This window comes from Bos indicus x Bos taurus, chromosome 25, assembly GCF_003369695.1.
Source record: "Bos indicus x Bos taurus breed Angus x Brahman F1 hybrid chromosome 25, Bos_hybrid_MaternalHap_v2.0, whole genome shotgun sequence".
Classification (NCBI taxonomy): Eukaryota; Metazoa; Chordata; class Mammalia; order Artiodactyla; family Bovidae; genus Bos; species Bos indicus x Bos taurus.
Window position 1 is genome coordinate 23,825,282 of NC_040100.1, and position 24,106 is coordinate 23,849,387.

Sequence of the window (24,106 nt, forward strand, 5' to 3'; positions counted from 1 at the left end):
CCACACAGTTGAAGGCTTTGGCATAGTCAGTAAAGCAGAGAAGTAGATGTTTTTCTGGAACTCCCTTGTCTTTTGCTTTTTCAGTGATCCAGTGTTGGCAATCTGATCTCTGGTTCTTCTGCCTTTTCTAAATCCAGCTTGAACATCTGGAAGTTCACAGTTTGCATACTGTTTAAGCCTGGCTTGGAGAATTTTGAGCATTACTTTGCTAGTGTGTGAGATGAGTGCAACTGTGCAGTAGTTTGAACATTCTTTGGCATTGCCTTTCTTTGGGATTGGAATGAAAACTGACCTTTTCCAGTCCTGTGGCCACTGCTGAGTTTTTCAAATTTGCTGGCATATTGAGTGCAGCACTTTCTCAGCATCATCTTTTAGGATTTGAAATAGCTCAACTGGAATTCCATCATCTCCACTACCTTTGTTCGTAGTGATGTTTCCTAAGGCCCACTTGACTTCACACTCCAGGATGTCTGGCTCTAGGTGAGTGATCACACCATCGTGGTTATCTGGGTCATGAAGATCTTTTCTGTACAGTTCTTCTGTGTATTCTTGCCTTATGACCCGGCAATTCTACTTCTGGGTATGTATCTGGGAAAAACAGTAGTTCAAAAAGATAAGTGCACCCAATGTTCATTACATCATTATTTAAAAGATAAGATAGGGAAGTAACCTAAGTGTCTATCAACAGATGAATGGATAAAGAAGATGAAATATATATACACAATGTAATACTACTCAGCCATAAAAAGAATGAAATTCTGCCATTTGCAACAACATAAATGGACCTGGAGGGTATTGTACTTAGTGAGATAAATCAGACAGAAAAAGAGAAATACTCTGTGTTATCACTTATATATGGAATCTAAAAAATAAAAGAAATGAATAAATTAAACAAAACAGACTCATAGATACAGAGAATGAACTACTGGTTACCAGTGGGGAGGTAGTGGGGCAACAGAGAGGTAGGGGATTAAAAGCACAAACTACGAAGTATAAAATCAGTAAGCTACCAGGATGTATTATATAGCACAGGGGTTAGAGTCAATATTTTATAACTATTTTAAACAGAGTACAATCTATAATAACTTTGAATCACTATGTTGAACATCTGAAATTAATATTATAAATCAACAATACCTCAGTTTAAACAATGATTTAAAAAGAAATTCAAAGAAGATAGGAAAAGAAAGCTCACTACTGGAGGACTGTGATTAGTCAGATTTAGGAGAATGAATACTGTATTCGCCTTTAAAACGAATTAGCAGGCTGGGAAGATGAGGATTTGGCAAGTGAGTAGCAAGACCAGGCAGTGGTACACCTCATTATGAGTCCAGGACTTTATTCAAACAGGTCATCTGTTGAGAAATATGCTGCTCATTGCCCTTTGAGAACAAGACCCATTTCCAACCCAAGGTGGAAGGGTAATAATACATGGAGATTCCACACTTTAGGTTGGTCCTAAGCTTATGAGGATTTGGGCAGCTAAAGAAAGCAGATGGGAGCTGGAAGGAGCTGTGTTATCTAGAAATTCTGAGGGAATTCAAGGAATTCACCTGAGAATGTCTGAATGGCTCTACCTCCTACTTATCCTGACACTGATGACCTTTCTTAAGCAATGAGGAATAAACCACGGCTTAACCATTTTTTTTTAAATTTTATTTTCAAACTTTACAATATTGAATTGGTTTTGCCAAATATCGAAATGAATCCGCCATAGGTATACATGTGTTCCCCATCCTGAACCCTCCTCCCTCCCCATGCCATCCCTCTGGGTCATCCCAGTGCACCAGCCCCAAGCATCCAGTATCGTGCATCGAACCTGGACTGGTGACTCGTTTCATATATGGTATTATACGTATTTCAATGCCATTCTCCCAAATCATCCCACCCTCTCCCTCTCCCAGAGTCCAAAAGACTGTTCTATACATCAGTGTCTCTTTTGCTGTCTCGTATACAGGGTTATTGTTACCATCTTTCTAAATTCCATATATATGCGTTAGTATACTGTATTGGTGTTTTTCTTTCTGGCTTACTTCACTCTGTATAATAGGCTCCAGTTTCATCCACCTCATTAGAACTGATTCAAATGTATTCTTTTTTAATGGCTGAGTGATACCCCATTGTGTATATGTACCATAGCTTTCTTATCCATTCATCCTGATGGACATCTAGGTTGCTTCTGTGTCCTGGCTATTATAAACAGTGCTGCGATGAACACTGGGGTACACATGTCTCTTTCAATTCTGGTTTCCTCAGTGTGTATGCCCAGCAGTGGGATTGCTGGATCATAAGGCAGTTCTATTTCCAGTTTTTTAAGGAATCTCCACACTGTTCTCCATAGTGGCTGTACTAGTTTGCATTCCCACCAACAGTGTAAGAGCGTTCCCTTTTCTCTACATCCTCTCCAGCATGTATTGCTTGTAGACTTTTGGATCGCAGCCATTCTGACTGGCGTGAAATGGTACCTCATAGTGGTTTTGATTTGCATTTCTCTGATAATGAGTGATGTTGAGCATCTTTTCATGTGTTTGTTAGCCATCTGTATGTCTTCTTTGGAGAAATGTCTATTTAGTTCTTTGGCCCATTTTTTGATTGGGTCATTTATTTTTCTGGAATTGAGCTCTAGGAGTTGCTTGTATATTTTTGAGATTAGTTGTTTGTCAGTTGCTTCATTTGCTATTATTTTCTGAAATCACTACTTCACCCAAATTCAAACGTTAAAAGGGCTAAAGTTATATCCATTATACCTGATATTCATTTTGACATGGACTATGTTGTGCTATGCTTAGTCGCTCAGTTGTGTCCGCCTCTTTATGACCCCATGCACTGTACCCGCCAGGTTCCTCTGTCCATGGGGATTCTCCAGGCAAGAATAATACTGGAGTGGGTTGCCATGCCCTCCTCCTGGGGATCTTCCCAACCCAGGGATAGAACCCAGGTCTCCCGCATCACAGGAGGATTCTTTACCAGCTGAGCTACCAGGGAAGCCCAACATCCGTTACGCCTCACAGGAAAAAACACTTAAAAGGAATTCATACAAATTAAGAGAGATCATCATTCATTATGGCTAATCATAATGAAAACTCATAGAATTGATGATGTTTTTCCTGGTAAAGAAACAGGTTTCTGAGTTTCTGGCTATCCCTAAAACTCCATGGTTTCATACAAAAATACATGAGTCAGTTCCTGTGAGGAGCAGAGTCTGCAACAAACTTCTATTCACAACTGCTTCACTTTCCTGTCATTAACAGATTAAACTTCCTTGACCGCACAATACCAAAAGAGGAAGGTGAAGGCGATCTGGCATATTAAAACAGCAGCAACCTTCTCCAAAGTCTGGCTTTCATTTCTTTTTTTCTACTACTCTAAGAACCACAGCTTCATACTTTAACTGATCATTCTATTTATATCTGATACACAAGCCTTGCCATTACAATACTTGAGATAACAAGCAGAACTAACAACTCGTATTTAATAGGACCATTTTCAAAACACTTTAACCTTTAAGTGTTTTGAAAACTAATCCTGGTACTTCCCTGGTGATACAGTGATTGAGAATCTGCCTCCCAATGCAGGGGAAGCTGGTTTGATCCCTGGTCAAGGAACTAAAATCCCACATGCCTAGAGGCAACTGCTGAGCCCTTGTGCTCTAGAGCCTGTACTCTACAAGAGAGGCTCACATGCTGCAAAAAACCCTAATCCTAAAAGGGAAATAAGTGATGTTTCCCTTTCCAACACTAGATGACCCAGAAAACTCAAGTCCAAAAGATTTCCACAGACAGTCTAAGCTGTATTACGTACTATTAACAAGTGGGTGTTACAAAGCTTGTGATTCTAGGAACAAAATCAGCCACGTAAGTAAAAAAAAAAAAAAAATTTAAGCTATTTTCCTTTTGGTTTATATTTCTATTCCTAGGAAGCAACGTATTTAGGAAAAGTACCTTTTCCCTAAGAATTTTCCTCCTTTTGGATTTAATGGCTTGAAACCAACACTTACTCCTCTAATTATCAATTATCTCTCACTATTGATGCAGGGTTAGTGAAGTGAAGTCGCTCAGTCGTGTCCGACTCTTTGTGACCCCATAGACTGTAGCCTACCAGGCTCCTCTGTCCATGGGATTTTCCAGGCAATAGTACTGGAGTGGATTGCCATTTCCTTCTCCAGAGGATCTTCCCAACCCAGGGCTCGAACTCGGGTCTCCTGCATGGTAGACAGACGTTTTACTGTCTGAGCCACCAGGGAAGTTCAATGAAAATAATAAAAAACACCTGGAGCACCCGGTATTCCCAGACGGTCTCCCATCCAAGTGACTAACCAGGCCCGACCCTGCTTAGCTTCCAAGATCAGACGAGATCAGGCTCGTTCAAGGTGGTATGGCCATTAAATCAGCCCTTATCCTTCTTCACTAGTATCAGGGGTTGATCTGATGCAGCGGGGTTTGCTGGGATTCTCCCATGGGTGATATAAGGAATATTAAGTTGTTTAGAGGACCACAACTGAACTGCAATCACAACTGCCTGTGAAATCAGTTCTTATATTTAGAACTTCTTAAAAGTTTTGTAACTTTTATCCTGAGACTGATAGTTCTTCAAATTCTGCTTTTCACTTCCTTAACCCTCAAATCCCAGAATGAGGAAAGATAAGAGATAGGAAGTATGCCTTGGAGGAACTGTGACTGGAAATTGGGCTCTTTTCTTCAAGTCATACTTCATGTATAAACACAGTGCCTGGATAAAACTTGTTATCAAGCACCTACCATGTGCAGCCTGTACTATTAAGAAAAGGCTGATAAATGTCATTGCTAGTACATTTTGGCCTCAGGACATAGTCAGAACTTTCCCCTAAAGCAAGTGTCCCAAAGATTCGTTGGTGAGGTAATTTTTCATGTATAATAGAATATTTATTTTCTTACTGTGATTCTCTTAATGTGTTTTAATAGCCCACCAAACGCACAACCCAGATAATCATGGTGCTGTGCTCACTCACCTAGAGCCAAACATTCTGGAATGTGAAGTCAAGTGGGCCTTAGAAAGCATCACTACAAACAAAGGTAGTGGAGGTGATGGAATTCCAGTTGAGCTATTATTTCAAATCCTAAAAGATGATCCTGTGAAAGTGCTGCACTCAATATGCCAGCAAATTTGGAAAACTCAGCAGTGGCCACAGGACTAGAAAAAGTCAGTTTTCATTTCAATCCCAAAGAAAGGCAATGCCAAAGAATGCTCAACCTACCACACAATTGCATTCATCTCACACGCTAGTAAAGTAATGCTCAAAATTCTCCAAGCCAGGCTTCAGCAATACGTGAGCTGTGAACTTCCAGATGTTCAAGCTGGTTTTAGAAAAGGCAGAAGAACCAGAGATCAGATTGCCAACATCCACTTGATCATCAAAAAAGCAAGAGAGCTCCAGAAAAACATCTACTTCTGCTTTATTGACTACGCCAAAGCCTTTGACTGTGTGGATCACAACAAACCATGGAAAATTCTTCAAGAGATGGGGATACCAGACCACCTGGCCTGCCTCTTCAGAAATCTGTATGCAGGTCAGGAAGCAACAATTAGAACTGGACATGGAACAATAGACTGATTCCAAATAGGAAAAGGAGTACATCAAGGCTGTATATTGTCACCTTGCTTATTTAACTTATATGCAGAGTACATCATGAGAAACGCTGGGCTAGATGAAGTACAAGCTGGAATCAAGATTTCTGGGAGAAATATCAATAACCTCAGATATGTAGATGACAGCACCCTTATGGCAGAAAGTGAAGAACTAACGAGCTTCTTGATGAAAGTGAAAGTGGAGAGTGAAAAAGTTGGCTTAAAGCTCAACATTCAGAAAACAAAGATCACGGCATCCAGTCCCATCACTTCATGGCAAATAGATGGGGGAAACATTGGAAACAGTGGCTGATTTTATTGTTTTGGGCTCCAAAATCACTACAAATGGTGACTGCAGCCATGAAATTAAAAGACGCTTACTCCTTGGAAGGAAAGTTATGACCAACCTAGAGAGCATATTAAAAAGCAGAGACATTACTTTGCCAACAAAGGTTCAAGGCTATGGTTTTTCTAGTAGTCAGGTATAGATGTGAGAGTTGGACTATAAAGAAAGCTAAGCACCGAAGAATTGATGCTTTTGGACTGTGGTGTTGGAGAAGACTCTTGAGAGTCCCTTGGACTGCAAGAAGATCCAACCTGTCTATCCTAAAGGAAATCAGTCCTGATATTCATTCCCGACTGAGGCTGAAGCTGAAACTCCAATACTTTGGCCATCTGATGCGAAGAACTGACTCATTAGAAAAGACCCTGATGCTGGGAAAGATTGAAGGCAGGAGGAGAAGAGGACAAAAGAGGGTGAGATGGTTGGATGGCATCACTGACTCAATGGACATGATTTTGAGTAAACTCCAGGAGTTGGTGATTGACAGGGAGGCCTGGCATGCTGCAGTCCATGGGGTCAACAAAGAGCTGGACATGACTGAGCGTCTGAACTGAACTGAACTGAAACCCATGACTTAAAGTGATTTCTATTTTGTAGTTCTACCTTTACACATATTACAGAAATTTTTAACCTGGTGTAAAATATAGGAATATAATACTAAAAATTATGATGTGGAGGAGTCCCCAAAAAAACTAAGTTTGGGAAATGGAGCTCTATGGCACTCTACTGTGGTGTTTGTTCTGGCTAATCTTTTCACTTAGGATGCCTGTTTTGGCTGGCCATGCCAACTTGCAGACACTAGTTTACTCTGAAGCCTTTTTGGAGCACCTCTTTCTCTGCTTTTATTACATCCAGTTTCACTGTGTCTTTTTCTTCCTGTCCTCCCTTCTTCTGCAGGGCAGGGACTGCATTTTGCTCACTAAAGGAATAAAAATAATGGTAATAATGGTATCACCGACTCAATGGACATTAATTTGAGCAAACTTTGGGAGATAGTGAAGGACAGAGAAGCCTGGCATGCTTCACAAAGAATCAGACACAACTTAGTGCCTAAACAATAAAAACACTTACTTTGTAATTACTCTGTGCCCAGCTTTCTAGGTACTTTACATACATATATATTAATTCCCATAGTCATCACTGTTTTATAAGGTAAACACGTTATCCTATTTTATAAAAGAGGATCCTGATGCAAAAAGAGGTTAAGTAACTTGAGTACAGCCATAAGGAAAGGAAGAGGTGGAGCCAGATTTAAAATCAAAGTCTGGAGTCAGAGCACCAACTTTTAATCACTAAATAGGCTGCTCAATTTAAGTAAACATGGTTGAATGTTTGCTGATTGCTTTAAAGAACTTAGCCAGTTTTGACAATGGGAACTAAATTCTAGTCCCTTCTTACAAAGAGCAAAAAAACCCTTCTTTTTGCGCCTAGATATGAATTGCAAGTACCCTTTTACAAGGTCTCCACCTTATAAATACGTTATCCACCCCTCCCCTGCTACTGTCCTTCCTCAGTAATGATGTTACGCATCAGCACCTTTAGAGGAGGCCGTGCACTGGGCTGGACTGCTTGAATCTTCTGTTCCCTGTAGCAGCACTGTTCCTGACACTTCAAAGGGAGCTGACGTCACAGAAGAGATATCAGCACTCATTACAATACTACTACCCTGCAGGTCTTACTCTTCCCTCCCAAGAATCCATCCACCCATCCATCTAACATTTATTCAGTGCCATGTGCCAGGTACATGCAGTTCTAGGCATACAGTGATAAACAAGCAGCCACGGTCCCTGACCTACAGTTTATATCCAAGTGGCAGAGGCAGATGATATACAAGAAAAACAATTTTTCTTGGTGATATGTATTCTCAAAGAATGAAACAATAATATGATATAGATGAGAAGAGGTGGTGATTATTTTGGATAGTCAGTGATATTTGAGTTGGGTCTTGAATGGTGTCAAGGAACCTATAAATGGTAAGAGTTCAGGGGAAGAAGATGCAGGAAGAAAGAACAGTAGGGACAAAGGCTATGAAGTGGGAACCAATCTGTGTTAACACAATTGAGAGTCTATGGGGGAAGTGAGGCGATAGGTGTATAGAATCCCACACAGGTTGGGAAAGCAGGCCTTGGAAAGCAGTTTGATTTGTAGTCTAAGAGCAAAAGAAGACACTGGTAGGTTTTAGGCAAGTAACAGTATACTGGCCTGACCTGATTTACATTTTTTAAAACATGCTGTATTTCAAACAATACCATAAGTATTTGGTGATTCTACCAACCTTGCAGATGGTGAAGAGTCTTGCTTGCTGCTGCTGCTGCTGCGTCACTTCAGTCATGTCCGACTCTGTGCGACCCCATAGACGGCAGCCCACCACGCTCCCCTGTCCCTGGGATTCTCCAGGCAAGAACACTGGAGTGGGTTGCCATTTTCTTCTCCAATGCATGAAAGTGAAAACTGAAAGTGGAGTCACTCAGTCGTGTCCAACTCTTAGCAACACCATGGACTGTAGCCCACCAGGCTCCTCCATCCATGGGATTTTCCAGACAAGAGTACTGGAGTGGGGTGGCATTGCCTTCTCCGAGAGTCTTGCCTAATGCTACCTAATTGACAGGAAAGCTGGGATTAAGAGCCAAAAAAGCTAGATGGTTATTTTTCTAGCTGCAACTTTTCCCCTGTTTTCATTTTGGAATCAGTAATGGGGACTTGAGAGAAGCAGTGATCAATTTCCTTTAAAAAAAAAAAAAAAAGCACCACCCACTCACTCTTCCACTTGCTACTGAGAATGAAAATACATGTTAAGTACTTGGTATGTCTAAATCTAGTTTTGCAGGAGGCCTATGGGAAGATTGGGCTTCTCAGGTGGAGCTACTGCTAAAGAACCTGCCTGACAATGCAGGAGACAAAAGAGATGCAGGTTCAGTCCCTGGGTTGGGAAGATCCCCTGGAGGAAGGCATGACAACTCACTCCAGTATTCTTGCCTGGAGAATCTGATGGACAGAGGAGCCTGGCAGGCTACAGTTCATGGGGTGGCCAAGAGTTTAACATGACTGAAGCCACTTAGCAAGCATGCACGCATGGGAAAATTTGCTAGGACTAGGGGCTTTATCCACTTCACCATTTTCCCCACCCCTGGAACACTTTCTTTCACCTTTGGAAAGACATCACCACATGAACACTAAGGAGTTAAGAGCAGAGACGAAAATTCCCTTTCCTCAGATGAAATTTATAGAAGAATGACTCTGGTCTCAGGAATGTCAGAATTTCAAATGTTGCACTCCCAGGAGGCTTTGCCATCGACTGAAGAAAAAGTGTTGCAGTACAAACAAGGGACAGAAAGGCAAGGGAAGTTAACTGACTTCCAAACCCCAGGTGGAAGGAGACTCTTTCCATCCATTCAAGATCTGTCCCTATGTATAAAATTTTAAAAGCCATCACCAATGAATATAACGTAGCCAAATTTCTCTCCCAACTACTTTATGATTTGTGGGGGGAGGAGGGTGATCGTGAAACTCACCCAGAGAAATCCACTTTTATGTTCACCAAGCACCAACTGTTACCTATCCTGTGTCCTGCTGCCCTGTCTCCTTAGACCTGGGACTCCTCCTTTTTGCCAAATGAAGATTCCAACTCATACAACTGAAATATTCTTTTATTTTTTTTTTTGCTTAACTGCTGATTCTTATCCTTTGGCTTTCATCGGTTTTAACAGACTGTCTTCTTCACACTAGGCCAATGTCTTCACACTAGGTTCTTCCTACTCTATTGTAATTTTCTGTTTGACCTGCATTTCTTTCTTCACTGGGTTTTGGGAGGGGGAGAGGGAATAAGGTTGGGACCTTGTCTTATCCATTATACTCCATGCCTGGCAGAGTTGGAGCTTAAAATACTTTTGTTAGAAGAAAAAAAAATTACCCACACAGAATAATTACCAGTAATTTTCATTCTCATCCTGAGATATATGCATTGGTATTTGGGCCAGGTTTCATAACAGAAGACCCTAAGGCATTTAAAAATACTAATTAACCCTCACAATGATGTTTTCAAGAGTGGCACTGTGGGTATCAGGATGAAGAACTGAAGATTTAAGTGTTATTTGGGAAAGCAGTCTTATTACTTTGAGGCAACCCACTCCAGTGTTCTTGCCTGGAGAATCCCAGGGACAGCGGAGCCTGGAGGGCTGCCATCTATGGGGTCGCACAGAGTTGGACACGACTGAAGCAACTTAGCAGCGGCAGCAGCAGAGCAGTCTACACAGCTATTACCTAACCCTCACTCTTAAGTTCTTTTAAGGCCACTTAGCAGCAATGGCACCCCACTCCAGTACTCTTGTCTGGAAAATCCCATGGACCGAGGAGCCTGGAAGGCTGCAGTCCAGGGGGTCGCTGAGGGTCGGACACGACTGAGTGACTTCACTTTCACTTTTCACTTTCATGCATTGGAGAAGGAAATGGCAACCCACTCCAGTGTTCTTGCCTGGAGAATCCCAGGGATGGGAGAGCCTGGTGGGCTGCTGTCTGTGGGGTCGCACAGAATCAGACACGACTGAAGTGACTTAGCAGCAGCAGCAGCGCAGCAGGGTTTGCTTATAGGACTGAAATGATATACTATGTTTCCATGAAGCTTATAACTGTGAAATTGAATATTTCCTGCCATACCAATAAACAAGGATGTAAAAGCCATCAGCGATTTCAGGCCTCCAAATGTGAATGAGGGCTTCCAAAAAGGGACACAATGCCATAACCCCCTACTCTCCATGGTGATTGTTGAGGAGCTTTGGGGTGGGGGGTGGTGGGTAGGGGGAGGAGGGAATAGTGAAGGAAAAAAAAAGCAGGATGCTGGCCTCAGACAGCTGAGATGCATAGGAAGAAATGACTTCAATAATCTCAGATTCTTACATCTTCCCATATGTAGAAGAGTGCTAAATTCCTTTAACTTGGTATCTGGTTTTCCATACTTAACAATAATTGATGTTCAGTCTGCCTGCCTACTTTGTTGCAAACTTGTACATAGCCTGACTCTCTCTTCTGCTTCCTCAGAGAAGTCTCTTGGGGCTATCTGAGATTCTGTCTCCCGGGCTTGGAGTCCTAACATTCCCACCAAGTAAAACACTCTACTTTCAGGTTGTGAATGTATTTGTAGTCGACAGAAACAAACACATAGAAAAATGAGGTTCTGGTACTTTTTTTTCATAAAAACAATCCTTTGGGGGAATAAGGTCCATTGCACGCAAATGATCAGGGTTCAAAACCAGCTCCCAAAATTATAATTTAAAGCTTTAGTCATCTGGAAAACCTGCAGGGAATTGAAGTGTTCTTATAATATCAAAGCAAACAGATTTTCTTGCCCAGGATAGCAGAATAGAGAATGACTACCTTGATTTCAGGCATTCAAAAAATTTCCACACATGTAAAGAAGAGAGATATAATACAAACAATGAACTAATTGGAGTTTGAATACTGACCTCACCACATCAGGCAAGATATTAATCTTCCAGAGCCTCAATTTCTTAAAATGGGGTAACAATAGAACCTTCTTCAAAGAGCTGCTGTAAGGATTGTTCATAATTATCCACGTAAATCACTTAGCATTGGGAGTTAACAAAGGCAAAATGTTACCTGAAATAGGAAATAAAGGAGGAACAGTGAGGCCTCTTTTATCTATGCTAAACTTTGTCTGCAGAGGAGGGAAAAGAAATGTGTTGTCTGTTGGTGAATTTATTGCTTTGTGGTAGTAATGGATTTTCCTAAAGCTGTTTCCCTCTGATTATTAATAATCCATGTACAGTAAAGAGCTATTGTTCTTCAGTATGACTAACCAACCCTGCTGGAGGCATTGCTTATCTTCAGACCACAGCACATACTTCTTACTGGAAATACAATGCAGGTGCCAAAATCAAGAGCATGTTCAAGCTTCCCTTCCTATTTCTCTTCCTTTATCTCTTACTCCTTGCTTGCTTACCCTTCAGTGCACTTTTCTCCTAGATCTGTTATCCTTCCCTACTTTCTAATGCATTTCCATATCCTATACAGTATCATCTTATCTAAACTGAATAACTTTCAAGATAAACTATGGGCCTCATCTCATTGCCCCACACATACCCCATGGACTTATTTCCTGACTGGATTCAGTTTTTGGTTACTAGAATCCAAAAAGGGAAGTGTAATGCCACACACTGCTTTGCATATCTCAGGATATGCTTGTGTGGTGTACTTAATCATACTACAGCTATTCTCTGAAACAGCATCCTTTTACAAGAAATTGACAATATGGTGTGTCAGAGTTAAGGGTCATGGAGGAGAGGATAGATTATATACACAAAGGAAGAGAAATTAAGGTAGGCTTTGTAACACAGGAAATCTTTAGAACACAGGGAAAAACCAAAAATATTTATGTCTGGAAGGTTTCTAAACTATCCCAAACAAGATCATATAAGGCACATATACTCATTCTAAATATATCAGCACAGGAGCACACACAAGATTATACTTGTAAGGGGAACTCCAATCAGGCTATAGTAACCATTGAGATGTTCAGCTATTTGCCCCCTGAGGGATAGAAACTCTAAATGGACACCAAGTTTCAGTCTCTCAATTAAAAAGAAATGGAAGTAACCGCTTTCTTGTTACCGTATTTTAAGAGACAAAGATGAGGTCAATCAGAGAAATGAGAACAAATTACCAGAAGTAGGAGGTGTGTGTGGAAGTGTGTCGTATGTGTGGGCACTAGGCATTGAGTTATTTGCTGTTGTGTCTGACTCTTTGCAACCGCCAGGCTCCTCTGTCTTAGGAATTCTCCAGGCAAGAATACTAGAGTGGGTAGCCATTCCCTCCTCCAGGAGATCTTCCTGACCCAGGGACTGAACCCAAGTTTCTTGCATTTCAGACAGATTCCTTACCATCTGAGCCATCAGGGAACTTGGTCAATGCTAAAGATCAACCTCAGTCATTCATTCATAACTTGACTATCCAAGATTTGAACCCTTCAAAGGAACTAGGTAAGTCAGAGAACACGAAACATTTAAGACATTCAAACCCCTTCTTTGTGATAAGTCCTAAGGAATTGGATTAAGAAGCAGACAAAAGGGCTCTGCTTATAGCCTTAGATACACCTGACCCCTGACCCAACCATCTGATATATAGGCCTTACTCCGCACAGGGGGTCTCCGCCTTCATGACAGTTTCCAAGTACCCGCCAACTATTGAATGAACCACTTTCCCCATCTGCAGAGGCACAGGAGCTCTTTACTAGACAAATTTCCTTCAGAGTAGGAGCAATGACTTTACTATCCATGGATAGCCACATTATCCATCTTTAGTGTGCAGAATGATTAGACCTGAGAGCATCTTTAAGTTTCTCCAGTCCAACACTGACCAATAGAATTTTCTTCAATGTTGGGAATATTTTCTATCTTTGCTGTCCAACAGGGTAGCCGCTGGCACTGGGCACCTGACATATGGTGAGTACATCTGAGGAACTGCATTTTTTATTTTACTTCATTTAAATTGAAATAGTTACATGTAGTTTGTGTGTACAGACAGACAGCAGAGCTCTAAACCAAGAACTGCAAATCAAATGTCCATAGGGGTAAGGCAGGTAGAGGAAGGGAAAAGAATCTCATGGGCTCCAGCTGACTGTTGCTGTGCAGGAAACTCAGGCTGGTGTTGCCAGATTGTCACTTTTTCAAATGAAGCTGAAAATTGAATTTTTTAATTTGGCAAGTAAATTAAAAAAAAATAATTTAGATCAATTTATGGGCCAAACCATGTTTTCAGGCATTTTGTTATCTGTAATCTAGGCCAATCTGTAACCCCTTAAGCTCAAAGAACAGGACCATTCTGCTGGTCAGTAGTGACCCAGGACTGAAATCCAAGCCTTCTGATTCTTCTTTTTTTGGTATATGGGATTTTAGTTCTCAAATCAGAGATCGAACCAGCAATCCCTGCAGTGGAAGCATGAAGTCTTAAATGCTGGACGGCCAGAGAAGTCCCTTCTGATTATTCTTCTGATACTCTTTCTAAATTTTATGAAATCAACCATATCTAGTGATGGAGGCAGCAGCAACATCAGGGACAAATGCTCCTTCGTCAGAAGGTGTTGAAATTCATGGTTTATACATTAAGGACACACAGTTCCTATACACTGGGCTCTATGGGCAAAGCTCTGAACGAGGAGCCAACAGGGCACAAAGAAGAAACAATTCACAGGATAGTCAGACCCATAAACAATAAGCAAAGTAAGGTTTGTTACAGTGAACACAAACCACCTAAGCAGGAGTCCAAAAGCACTGACAGCTGGCAGAGGAAAGGAAGAAAGAGATTTGAGCCAGAACTTCCAGGCTGAGTCTCAGTGATTATGAGGGTGGGTCCCATTATTCAAGAATATTACAGGGCCTCCTTTTATCTTTGAGGCTTTATATGTACAGTCTCCTCTGCTGGCTTTTCCTTCTATGGATCTCTAAATGTAAAGAGCCCCAAGGAGTTTAATGGCCTTCCTCTCCCCCACCCTGCCAAGAGTATGTTTCAATACATAAACATTTAACAGCACAACAGTTAAGCCAAAATTGCCCAATTTCAAAACTTCACCAGCATTCTTAAATTTACTTTTTCTTCCTTGATTAACAAAGCAAAATAGGGCTTCCCACAGAGGCCTTCCTCTCTATCTGCACTCTCTTCTTAGGTGATTTAGGAATAAACTGCTACATTTATTATCTCTCTTGAGTTTTCCCTTGATTTTCATATTTAACTTCTCAACATCTTTACCTGGACAGTTAACAAACTTATCAAAACTAGTATGTTTAAAAGAATAGAGTGCCTTCCAAACTATTTTCTCTGAGGAGTCATCTTTGGTTCCATCCTTTCACATACACTTCATATCCAATTTGGCAACAAGTCCTGCAAGTTCTAGTTTCAGAATACATTCTGAATTTAATTCTTCCATTTCACTGTCACCTCTCCCTTGGCCTACTGCAACAGCTGCCAAACAGGTCTGACCACTTGTACCCTTCTCTATCCAGGAGCCAAGAATGATTTTCTAAAACTGTAAATGAGATCTGTCACTCCTTCTTAAACTCTCCAGTAACCCAACAGTTAAGCTCTCGCCTTGGGCTAAGCTATGCTTGATCAGGCCATGCCACTTCTCCATCACAGACCACTCTGACTCTTGTTCTTCCCTTCTGATCCAAGCATCTGACTTTCTCGCCGTTTCCTTCTTTAGATACCTTCTTTTCTCCACCTAGAAAGCTCATTCCCTAGCTTCCCTCTTTCCTGGGATTTTTGCAAACCCGGCCTCCTCTGAACAGTCTTATCTGATTTAGAGTGGCCCTCCCCTCATCTTCTGGGCTTCCCTTGTGGCTCAGCTGGTAAAGAATCTGCCTGCAATGAGGGAGACCTGGGTTCGATCCCTGGGTTGGGAAGAGCCCCTGGAAAAGGGAACGGCTACCCACTCCATGGGGTCGGAAAGAGTCGGACACGACTGAGCGACTTTCATTTTCCCCTTATCTTCTACCACTTCACCTGATATTACTTCCTTTGGGGCATTTCTTACCTGCTGATATCTACCTTATTTACTTTTTAAGTTACTCCCGGACTCGAAAAATTTCACGTAGCAACGTCTTTCGTGGACCAAAGGATTTAAGAAGCTAGTTCTCTATATCTTAGAAAATCTCAGTATCGTGCAGGGTACTCGTTTGTGTCAACCTTCCTCGGCTAGACGCCTCACCTCCGGATTTGCCCCTATTAATCTCCCATTCATCAACACATTGGGGGAATCCAAAGGATTCAGAGATGGGCCCCAAATCGGCATTTCAGCGTTCCCAAATCAGGCCTCCCCTTCCTGGCACTCAAGCCGCTTCCCTTAGCAGGTTCCTGAGGCGAGCGGCGGTGACACCAAGCAGCCCTCGCGAGGCTGGGGTCACACAGGCTCGTCTCCTAGCAACGTCGTACCCCCCCACCCCCACCCCATCCCTGCCCCTGAGGAGTCCACCCCTTCCCCGTTTCCCGCGCCAGGAGTCGGCGTCTCCATCCTCAACACTCACTCTGCGTCAGTCCAGCCTTCCCCCACCCACAGAAGCACCTCAGCCTCCGGCAGGCTGGGAGGAGGCGGCGCCGGGAGCGCAGCTGAGCGGCGGCGGACTGAGCTCTCTAGCAGGTCTGGTAGGCCAGACCGGACCAAACCACCGGACGGACTTCTGTGGGAGCATTAGTCCCAAGTCGAGGGTAGGCTCGACCCTTCGTTAAACTTCAAACTCTAGATCACGCTCCGCCGTATACCCAACAAGATAGCCAAACTCATCCTTTCCTTAATTCCCTTTTCCCCTTTTCGTTCTCCTCTCGCCACCCTATTCCAGCGAAAAAAATGGTCCACTCCATCTCTTCCTTGCCCTCCCTCCGCGTTGCTAAGTCTTTGCCCTTACTTGGGGACAGCTTCGTACGTCTTTGCGTACGTCATGACGCAAACTGCCACTCGTTCCCTCCTCTCTCCTTTCCTATTCCGCCTGCCGAAGCGGGCGGCCTGCGGGGTTACCGGAAGTGATGATGCAGGAGACGATGGAGGGGGCGGGGCTTCGGGGCGGCCGCCGCTGGTGGGCGGCAGATGAAGGGGAGGAGGCGGCAGTGGTGGGAGAAGAGGCGGCGGCGGCGGCGGCGGAGGGGGTAGGGAACCTGGAAACGCGAGCGGGGATGGTAGGTGTTTTGGACCCGCCGGGCCGCCGTCGTTTCCAGAAAGGGTTTGACTGGAGGAACCTCTGGAGCAGCTGTGAGTTTGAGGGGGGGTTTGAGGAAAAGGGGAGGCTTTGGGAGATGAAGGGGCGGGGGCTGGGTACCTTCGAGAAAGGGAGGGGGGGTGGAAGGGGAGGCGTGGAAATCAGCTCCTTGTCTGGACTGGTCCCGCTGGAAGGAGAGGCTGTGAGGGGAGCCTGTGGCGTGTCAGCCGCAGGGCTCAGAAAACTTACCTACTGTCCCTGCCTCCTCACCGCCAGCACCCCTCAACCCAGGGCCTGGGGCTCTGGGGGCCGGAGCTGCCCTGGAGGGGGTACGGACTCTGGTCCTCTGCGCCTTGTAAGCGCCGTGAGGTAGGAGCCCAAACGAGAGGTGGTGGGTGAATCTCCAGCTCCCTCCGCCCTCATCTACCTCCCCACCCCCATCTTCCTCTTTAATCATTAACAGCCCTGGAATTAAGGGGCTCAGACCTGAAGTCCTTCCTATGCACCATTGCTATATACGATAACTATCTGTGCCTGAGGTGATGGGGCTGGAAGCTTTGCCCGTATCCTGTATAGGAAGTGGGACAGAGTGACAAATGTATTGTTTTTTTTTTCCCCATTCCCCCCCCCCTACAATCTTCTCCCGTGCATAGCCCTCCTTTCCACTTTAATTCTCCGTGACTAGGTGGTAATTGTGGTTTTTTTTTTTTTCTTTATTGCACTTGGTATCTTGGTTACCTCTTTTGAATTTGGTGTTCCGCCTCCATCCCAGGTCTTAACTGCAAGCTTTGTAATACTTCAGTTACAAGCTGTCTGTCTTTGGAAGTATCTCTCAATCCCTGGTCGCTCCCTATTAAAATGAGCGTTTTATCCTCTGAATACTGGAATTCCAAAGCCCTTGCAAGGATTCCTAAATGGCATCATAGCCCAGGAATCAAGGTCTCTTGCTCTAAATACTTTATGTGTGAGGAATTTAAATGTTGTCAACTCTTTCCAAAATGATTTGATGTTAGGCTAATTCTAGATTTCTTGTTTCTCTCCACCCACACTTCATGATGCACTTTGGAGAACAGAAAACCCCGTATTACTCTTTTGTTTCTACAATTGGACAATAGCTCTTATTTTTTCTTTTGTGTGTCTGGCACACAAGTCTTCAGTGACAAATTTGGCTTGTGCAGATTTCCATCTTATTTATTTAGTTTATTCTTTGTGTATAGGTGGTCTTACATGAGACAGCATGATTTGCTTAATTTTCTTTCAGGGAAGAATACAAACCAGTAACGGATGTGAAAAAATTATTTAGCAAAGAATGATTTGAAAAGAAGATCTCTTTGTTGATGTTTTGTTGGTTTTTGTGGGGGTGGGGTGGGGAGAGTAGTGCTTCTTTAGCCTGTAGTATGGATTTCAGAGCGAAGTGTAATGATTCCTACTTTGGTGTTGATATTTTCTTTGAAAGTCCTTTTGAGTCTGGAACTGTTTTCTAAAGAACTTGAAGAGATGGTTCCCAAATTTTAGCGATCCTTTGATGATTAGAAAGTGTCTGTAAATCCTGTCCCTCTGTAACTGAGTTTATGTGCATATTGCTAGAATTATCATAATGGGTTCCATCCTACTCATCAGGGCTTTCAGGCCTGATAAAACAATATTTAATGCTTTCATTGTACAAGTAACAGCATGTTTGGATGTTTCACAGAAATGCAACAAAAGGAAAAAATGACTACTGTTCTCACCTTAACTGATTTGGAATCATTGAATACAAAGTCCAAAATTCATTCACTCAACAAACATTTATTGACAGGCTACTAGTTGCTAGCCAGTATTTTAGGCAGTGGGCGTACAAAGAAGAACATAGCAGTAAGGTCCATGCTCTCATGGAGCATACATTGGAGTGGAGTGGGGACAGATAAATAAGCAAATTGGATTTTGATAAGAGCTGAAGAAAAAAATCAGCTCTTATCTGTGATTGTGAGTGCTGTGATAGAAAGTGTCTGACTGGGGTACAGTCTAGACCTTTCTGAGAAGGCAACACTGAAGTTGAGCTTTAAATAAAAAGGAGCCAGCTTTGCAAAAATACAGGAGGAAACTTCCAGGTTTAGGGACTAGCTAGTGCAGAAACTGGGCTGGAGTATGGCAAGTTCCAAAGAGTGGGAAGAAAGGAATGGTGAAGAGGAGGTCGGGGAGGATAGGGGTAGGAGTAATAGCTAGAGCCTAGTGATCAAAGCGGAGAAGGCAATGGCACCCCACTCCAGTACTTTTGCCTGGAAAATCCCGTGGACGGAGGAGCCTGGTGGGCTGCAGTCCATGGGGTCGCTAGAGTCGGACACGACTGAACGACTTCACTTTCACTTTTCACCTTCATGCATTGGAGAAGGAAATGGCAACCCACTCCAGTGTTCTTGCCTGGAGAATCCCAGGGACAGGGAAGCCTGGTGGGCTGCTGTCTCTGGGGTCGCACAGAGTTGGACATGACTGAAGAGACTTAGCAGCAGTGATCAAAGAGAAGAGTGAAAAGAGTTTAGGTCAGAGAGATGGAGGCTGGGCTCAGAATAGGTAGGCAAAATAAGAGCAAGAAGGAGAAGGATATAGAAAATGATGTTCCTTGTAATTCTGTTGTTTTTCCCAGAGTCTTGCCATATACTATTTTAAGGATACTCTTAGAGTATTGTCTGGAGAAGGGAATAGCTACCCACTCCAGTATTCTAGCCTGGAGAATTCCATGGATTGTATAGTTGGACATGACTGAGCGACTTTCACTTTACTTAGAGTATTGTAGGGGAAAAAAGGTCACCCTGCTGAGAGTGGGAGAGGAGGAGGCAGTGGTTATCTGGGTCTTTTCTGGCAGATGAATCTCAAGCCACAAGTTAAGAATTCAGTGGGATGTTCAATTGAGAGGTTGCCTTTTTCCTTATAGGATTTCATCTTACATGCTTTTTAAAATTCCATAATGGGTATCCCAAATGTGTTCTAGTATATGAATCCTCTTTTGCTTCTAGCTGTGAATTTAGGGCTGAAGATTGGGCACATGATAATAATATGCCCCTGTTGGTCTACCAGATGACCGTTACAATCTAAGTTTGAAGTTGTTTTTCGTAGGAAGGCAGATTTTATGTTGCGCTATTTCCATTTTTGTCTGGTCTGCCTGATGACTAATAACATTCAGCTGAGGTGTGTGTGTAGGTTGGTGCTAAAAGTTCACTCTGGATTACGTTAGATAAATGACCATTGGGGCATAATCCCACTCTGTCGGCATCTTTGGGCTGGCATGTAACCAAGTGATGTAACCTACTTTTGCCTTCTGTTGGGGCCATTCATCTCTAGTAGCCAGTTGCTTCTCAGCTTCACCTTGACCAGATTGTCCACTTGAGAGGCCCAATCAGGACTCCTCCTTGATTTGGCCCTGTTGAGCCAAATGTTTCAGTGGGCTGAAACAGTCAGAATATGCTGTTTCTTTTGAACACCACAACAGTGACTAGTGTGTTCTTTGAGTGAATTGGCTCTTTGAGCTAGGCATTTGAGAGACTTAAATGTTGCTTGGGCTGTTTGTAGTAAAGTTAGTATCAGAAATGCTATGTAAAACTTTTTTTCGTGTTTGCGAAAAATGAATCAGAAATTTTGGACTTGTCACCTGTTTTAAGTTCTAGCATGGGTAAATGGATTATCAAAAGTAACTTGAATAGTCCTGGGCAGTCCTTGGGGTAATGAAGGGGTTGGAGTTGAGCCTGAACTGACTTACTGAACCCCAACTTGAATGTAAATAGGAAGTCTTTGGTTGGCAAGCAAGTGAACAGCTAGAATTAGGCAAACAATAGACTCTACCCTTTATACTGCAGAGTAACTCAAAGAACTGAGAATTGATTATATGTGACGGCTTCCCTGGTAGCTCAGATGGTAAAGAATCTGCCTGCAATGTAGAAGACCCGGATTCAATCCCTGCATCAAGAAGATCCCCTGGAGGAGGGAATGGCTACCCACTCCAGTATTCTTGCCTGGAGAATTCCATGAACAAAGGAGCCTGATGGGCTACAGTCCATGGGATTGTAAAGAATCAGACATGACTGAGTGAGTAACACTTTCACTTACACACACACACACACACACACACACAGGCTTCCCAGATGGCTCTAGTGGTAAACAACCTGCCTGCCAGTGCAGAAGATGCAAGAGACTCAGATTTGATCCCTGGGTCGGATCCTTCCCCTCGATCCCCCTGGAGGAGGGCATAGCAACCCACTCCAGTATTCTTGCCTGGAGAATCCCATGGCCAGAGGACCCTGGTGGGCTACAGTCCATCAGGTCGCAAAGAGTTGGACAGGACTGAAGCAACAGTGCACATGTGCACGCACACACATACACACACACATGCACACATGTGGCTTTGGTCTAGGTTGTATCTTAATGTTGGATTTTAATCTAGCTAATGGATTATTAAGCTGTCCACTATTCATCTTCAGTTATAACTCAAGTATGAAAATACCCTGTAGGCTGAAATTTCATCAGTCAGTTTGGAGACTGGTGGCTCTTATTTGTGAAATGGGTCGGATGGGTAGGAGGGGAACTTGAATACAGGGAGAAGCCATTGACCCCTGCATTGGCCACTAATTGTTTTTGGGGAAAGAATCTACAAACCTAAATGAATTTAGATTCTCAGACCTGAACTGGCCTTTTAATCTAGAGTACCAGTGAGTTTGTTAAACTCCTGGGGCTTTTAGACAAACTCTTCTGAAAGAAGAGTTGATGCCACTTACTTTTGGAGTTGTGGGTGTGCATTGCATTAGATGACTTAAAATTAACCTGATTTTGCTACTGTTTTGTGCTGCAGTAAGAGGAGTTAATTGTACACTCGCTGCCAGTTGTTTTAAGGTGAAGATGTGGTAACTCTGAATGAAACAATGGTAATTACGTGGTGACTCCTGTTCCCCCAGCTCTTGATTACTTACAGTTACCTCTTTGTGTCTATTTACAGATGTTGATACCAGTGAACCAGGATCAATTCTCCCTAAATGTTGGAACAGTGTTCTGAAGCTCTCTGCACAATGGACCAGAGTGTTTCATTGAGTTAGTGTCTTTCAAATCAAATCTAGTTTTACCAGTTCTTGTATCTGTTTTTCTTGGTCATGGAGGAACCTACTTATTTTGGGGGGGAAAGGCGATTACTATAGCACCTGTCTTATTCAATTAGTGAATGATTACAAGTAAGAACTTAACATATTAATTATCTGAAGTGGCTCAAACTAATCTTTTGAAGTTGTGATACGTAGAAAGGGGAAAATGGGAGGGGAGAAATGCCAAATCCTCTTCTTTAAGATGAAACTATTTAAATACCATACATCAGAATAGGGAAGCTCAGTAAAGGGATCTTGAGGTGGTGAATAGTCCTTGTATCAAAATAAATCATTATGGTCAGTGAGTGCCCTGATACCATCCTGATTATATGAAAAAAGTAGGCATCATATTGATGACTATTGACTTCCTGAGGGCCTGTCCTTGTTCAGCAGTGTCCTTTGACCAAGGTGTGTTGTTGGGTTTTGGGCTGGACTGTATCATGCAAGCTTAGATTGCATACTGCTGCAATGCATAATCCTTGTTCCTGTTCTCCCTGCTCTGCTGGAGGATTCAGCCTCAGGACCTGGGGACTGAAAATGATTCTGTCACCAAGGCCTGAAGATCCAGACCAGATATGATGACTGACCAAGGATCTTGGGTAGCATCACTGCATAGTGTAGGACTTGTCATTTTTGCCTTAATCTCTGCTGGTCAGTCTAGGATACAGTGCTTTGGAAAAACTTGCTCTCATTATTTTAAAAGTAGATCATTTCTACCATATCAAGGTCACAGAGTTTGGTTATAGCTTTTAGCTCTTTTTGATTGATGAAGTATTTGGTTTCTGCAATGTTTGCCTAAAAGTGAGTTGGTGTGTGACTATAACTTTGATTCTGAACAAGACTCAAGTCATAGCATTTACTGTATTGAATGCATTTAATTCTTTGTCCAGCTAAGAATAAGCAGGAAGAAGACCCTCAAAGAATCTTAGAATATCTGGCATCATAATTTTTCAAACTGGGATATGTAGAGCCCTCTCAGGGGTCATTTGTGGAGTATATCCGTGGTAGACATGGAAAACCCCCTCATCTTGCTGTCTAGCTTCCATTTCACTGCTCCTGCTCCCCACCACCACACCCAAGTTTGACTCTGCTAAAGTTGCTGTTACATTGGGTTTCCCCATAAGATTTCAGTCGATCAGAATGTTTTGAGGCTGAAAACAGATCAAAAAGCAGAAGGTAAATGGGAATCTATAAAGGTTAGTAAACTTGCTTACAGTTACAGAGAAGGTACTGGCAGGTATAGGACTTCTCTGCACTGATTTTGTTTTCTCATTTACACTGCCTTAAATATATCCTTGTAGGCACTCAGTAGAGTTTGTTTGAGTTTAATTGAATCCTTGGTGTTTGGTCTCTTCTATATGCTGTCCAGAATGCCTATGCAAAATGCTGACCTGCATATTCCCATTTCCAGTGACCTGCCTTGGAATATGAACAGGAAAATCCAGGTATATCCATGGACAAAACATTTTTAGAATGGCTCTGTGAAAATATCTACAATTGCTTTGTTCTTTAAAAAAAAAAAAATCCGTGAAACAAATTTGTTTCCAATTAAACATTTACTTTATATCTACTTGATGACCACCTAGTGGCTGCCTTTAAACAGGAAGGGAAGGCAAGGAATACCACTCCAGTGAGGGTGCTGGGACTCTAGCAGCATGTGTTCTGGGTGGCAAGATTATAGACGTGCTAGAAGTTCCAGATTCTCAGAGTGATGACGTTTTCTTTATTCTAAGTGAGTACAGTTCAAAAGTAAGGAGTGATGTGTTCATTTTAAAGGGTGTTTTTGTGATTCTTTTTCTCCTAGTAAATTAGTTTTTCTTTGAAATAACTAGTCACTTGTCCAGTCATTTACTCAAAACAGTTGGTTATAGCTGATGTCAATGGTAGGAGAATTTTGCTTGGGGGTTTACTAATATTATATGCAACAGAAAAGTCTAAACACCTTTCCAGAGGCATTTAGATAATGTGGGTTCAGTTGCTCGGGAGGAGAACATTTCAGGAAGCAGGCCTTTGGGAGTGCAGAGTGGTGGCAGTGATGATATTGTGGGCCATGTGCACAGGGTGAGGAGAAATTCCATTGGTTGTCCAGCTGGGAAAAGGTAGAAATTGCTAACAGTGGCACTTGATAGGAGAAGAGTGGATCAGGAAGGAACAGGCCCACAAGGTTGCCCAATGCTGGACAACACCATTTACAAGGAGGAGAACGGGGACCTTTGGAGTTGGGTAATCCAGTGCCCCTGACCAGGTCTCTGACGACGGTACTCTCTCCCCTGATTGAAAAGTGTGTTCCTGATGGGAAGGGATGAGTGCAGTGTCTGGTTTGACCAGATTGGTCTTCAAGATTGACTAGTTGGTCATGA

At 42.8% G+C, this 24,106-nt stretch overlaps 2 protein-coding genes and 1 pseudogene across 16 annotated transcripts in view; 1 reads left to right on the plus strand and 2 right to left on the minus strand.

The window, feature by feature from the left end:
* Positions 1-16,977, minus strand: part of LYRM1 (LYR motif containing 1) — a 59,392-nt gene extending 42,415 nt beyond the window's left edge. For 6 of the 10 annotated variants that reach the window (XR_003508762.1, XR_003508761.1, XR_003508763.1 and 3 more), the window contains exon 1: positions 8,223-8,314. Coding sequence is in view for 3 of the 10 variants with exons in the window: in XM_027528088.1 (XP_027383889.1) it covers positions 8,223-8,279 (57 nt within the window). In the remaining 7 variants the exon portion in view is untranslated. Of the gene's footprint in view, positions 1-8,222; positions 8,315-11,406; positions 11,561-15,978; positions 16,315-16,893 lie in introns of those variants that run through there. The other 4 variants (XM_027528085.1, XM_027528084.1, XM_027528086.1 and 1 more) reach the window with 4 other exon arrangements.
* Positions 4,267-4,386, minus strand: LOC113884027 (annotated as a pseudogene).
* The window catches only part of DCUN1D3 (defective in cullin neddylation 1 domain containing 3), a 59,394-nt gene continuing 51,831 nt past the window's right edge, over positions 16,544-24,106 (plus strand). The window contains exons 1-3 of one of the 6 annotated variants that reach the window (XM_027528078.1): positions 16,544-16,697; positions 21,608-21,699; positions 23,116-23,191. The gene's annotated coding sequence lies outside the window, so the exon portion shown is untranslated. Of the gene's footprint in view, positions 16,698-16,929; positions 17,014-20,663; positions 20,704-21,607; positions 21,700-23,115; positions 23,192-24,106 lie in introns of those variants that run through there. The other 5 variants (XM_027528075.1, XM_027528076.1, XM_027528077.1 and 2 more) reach the window with 5 other exon arrangements.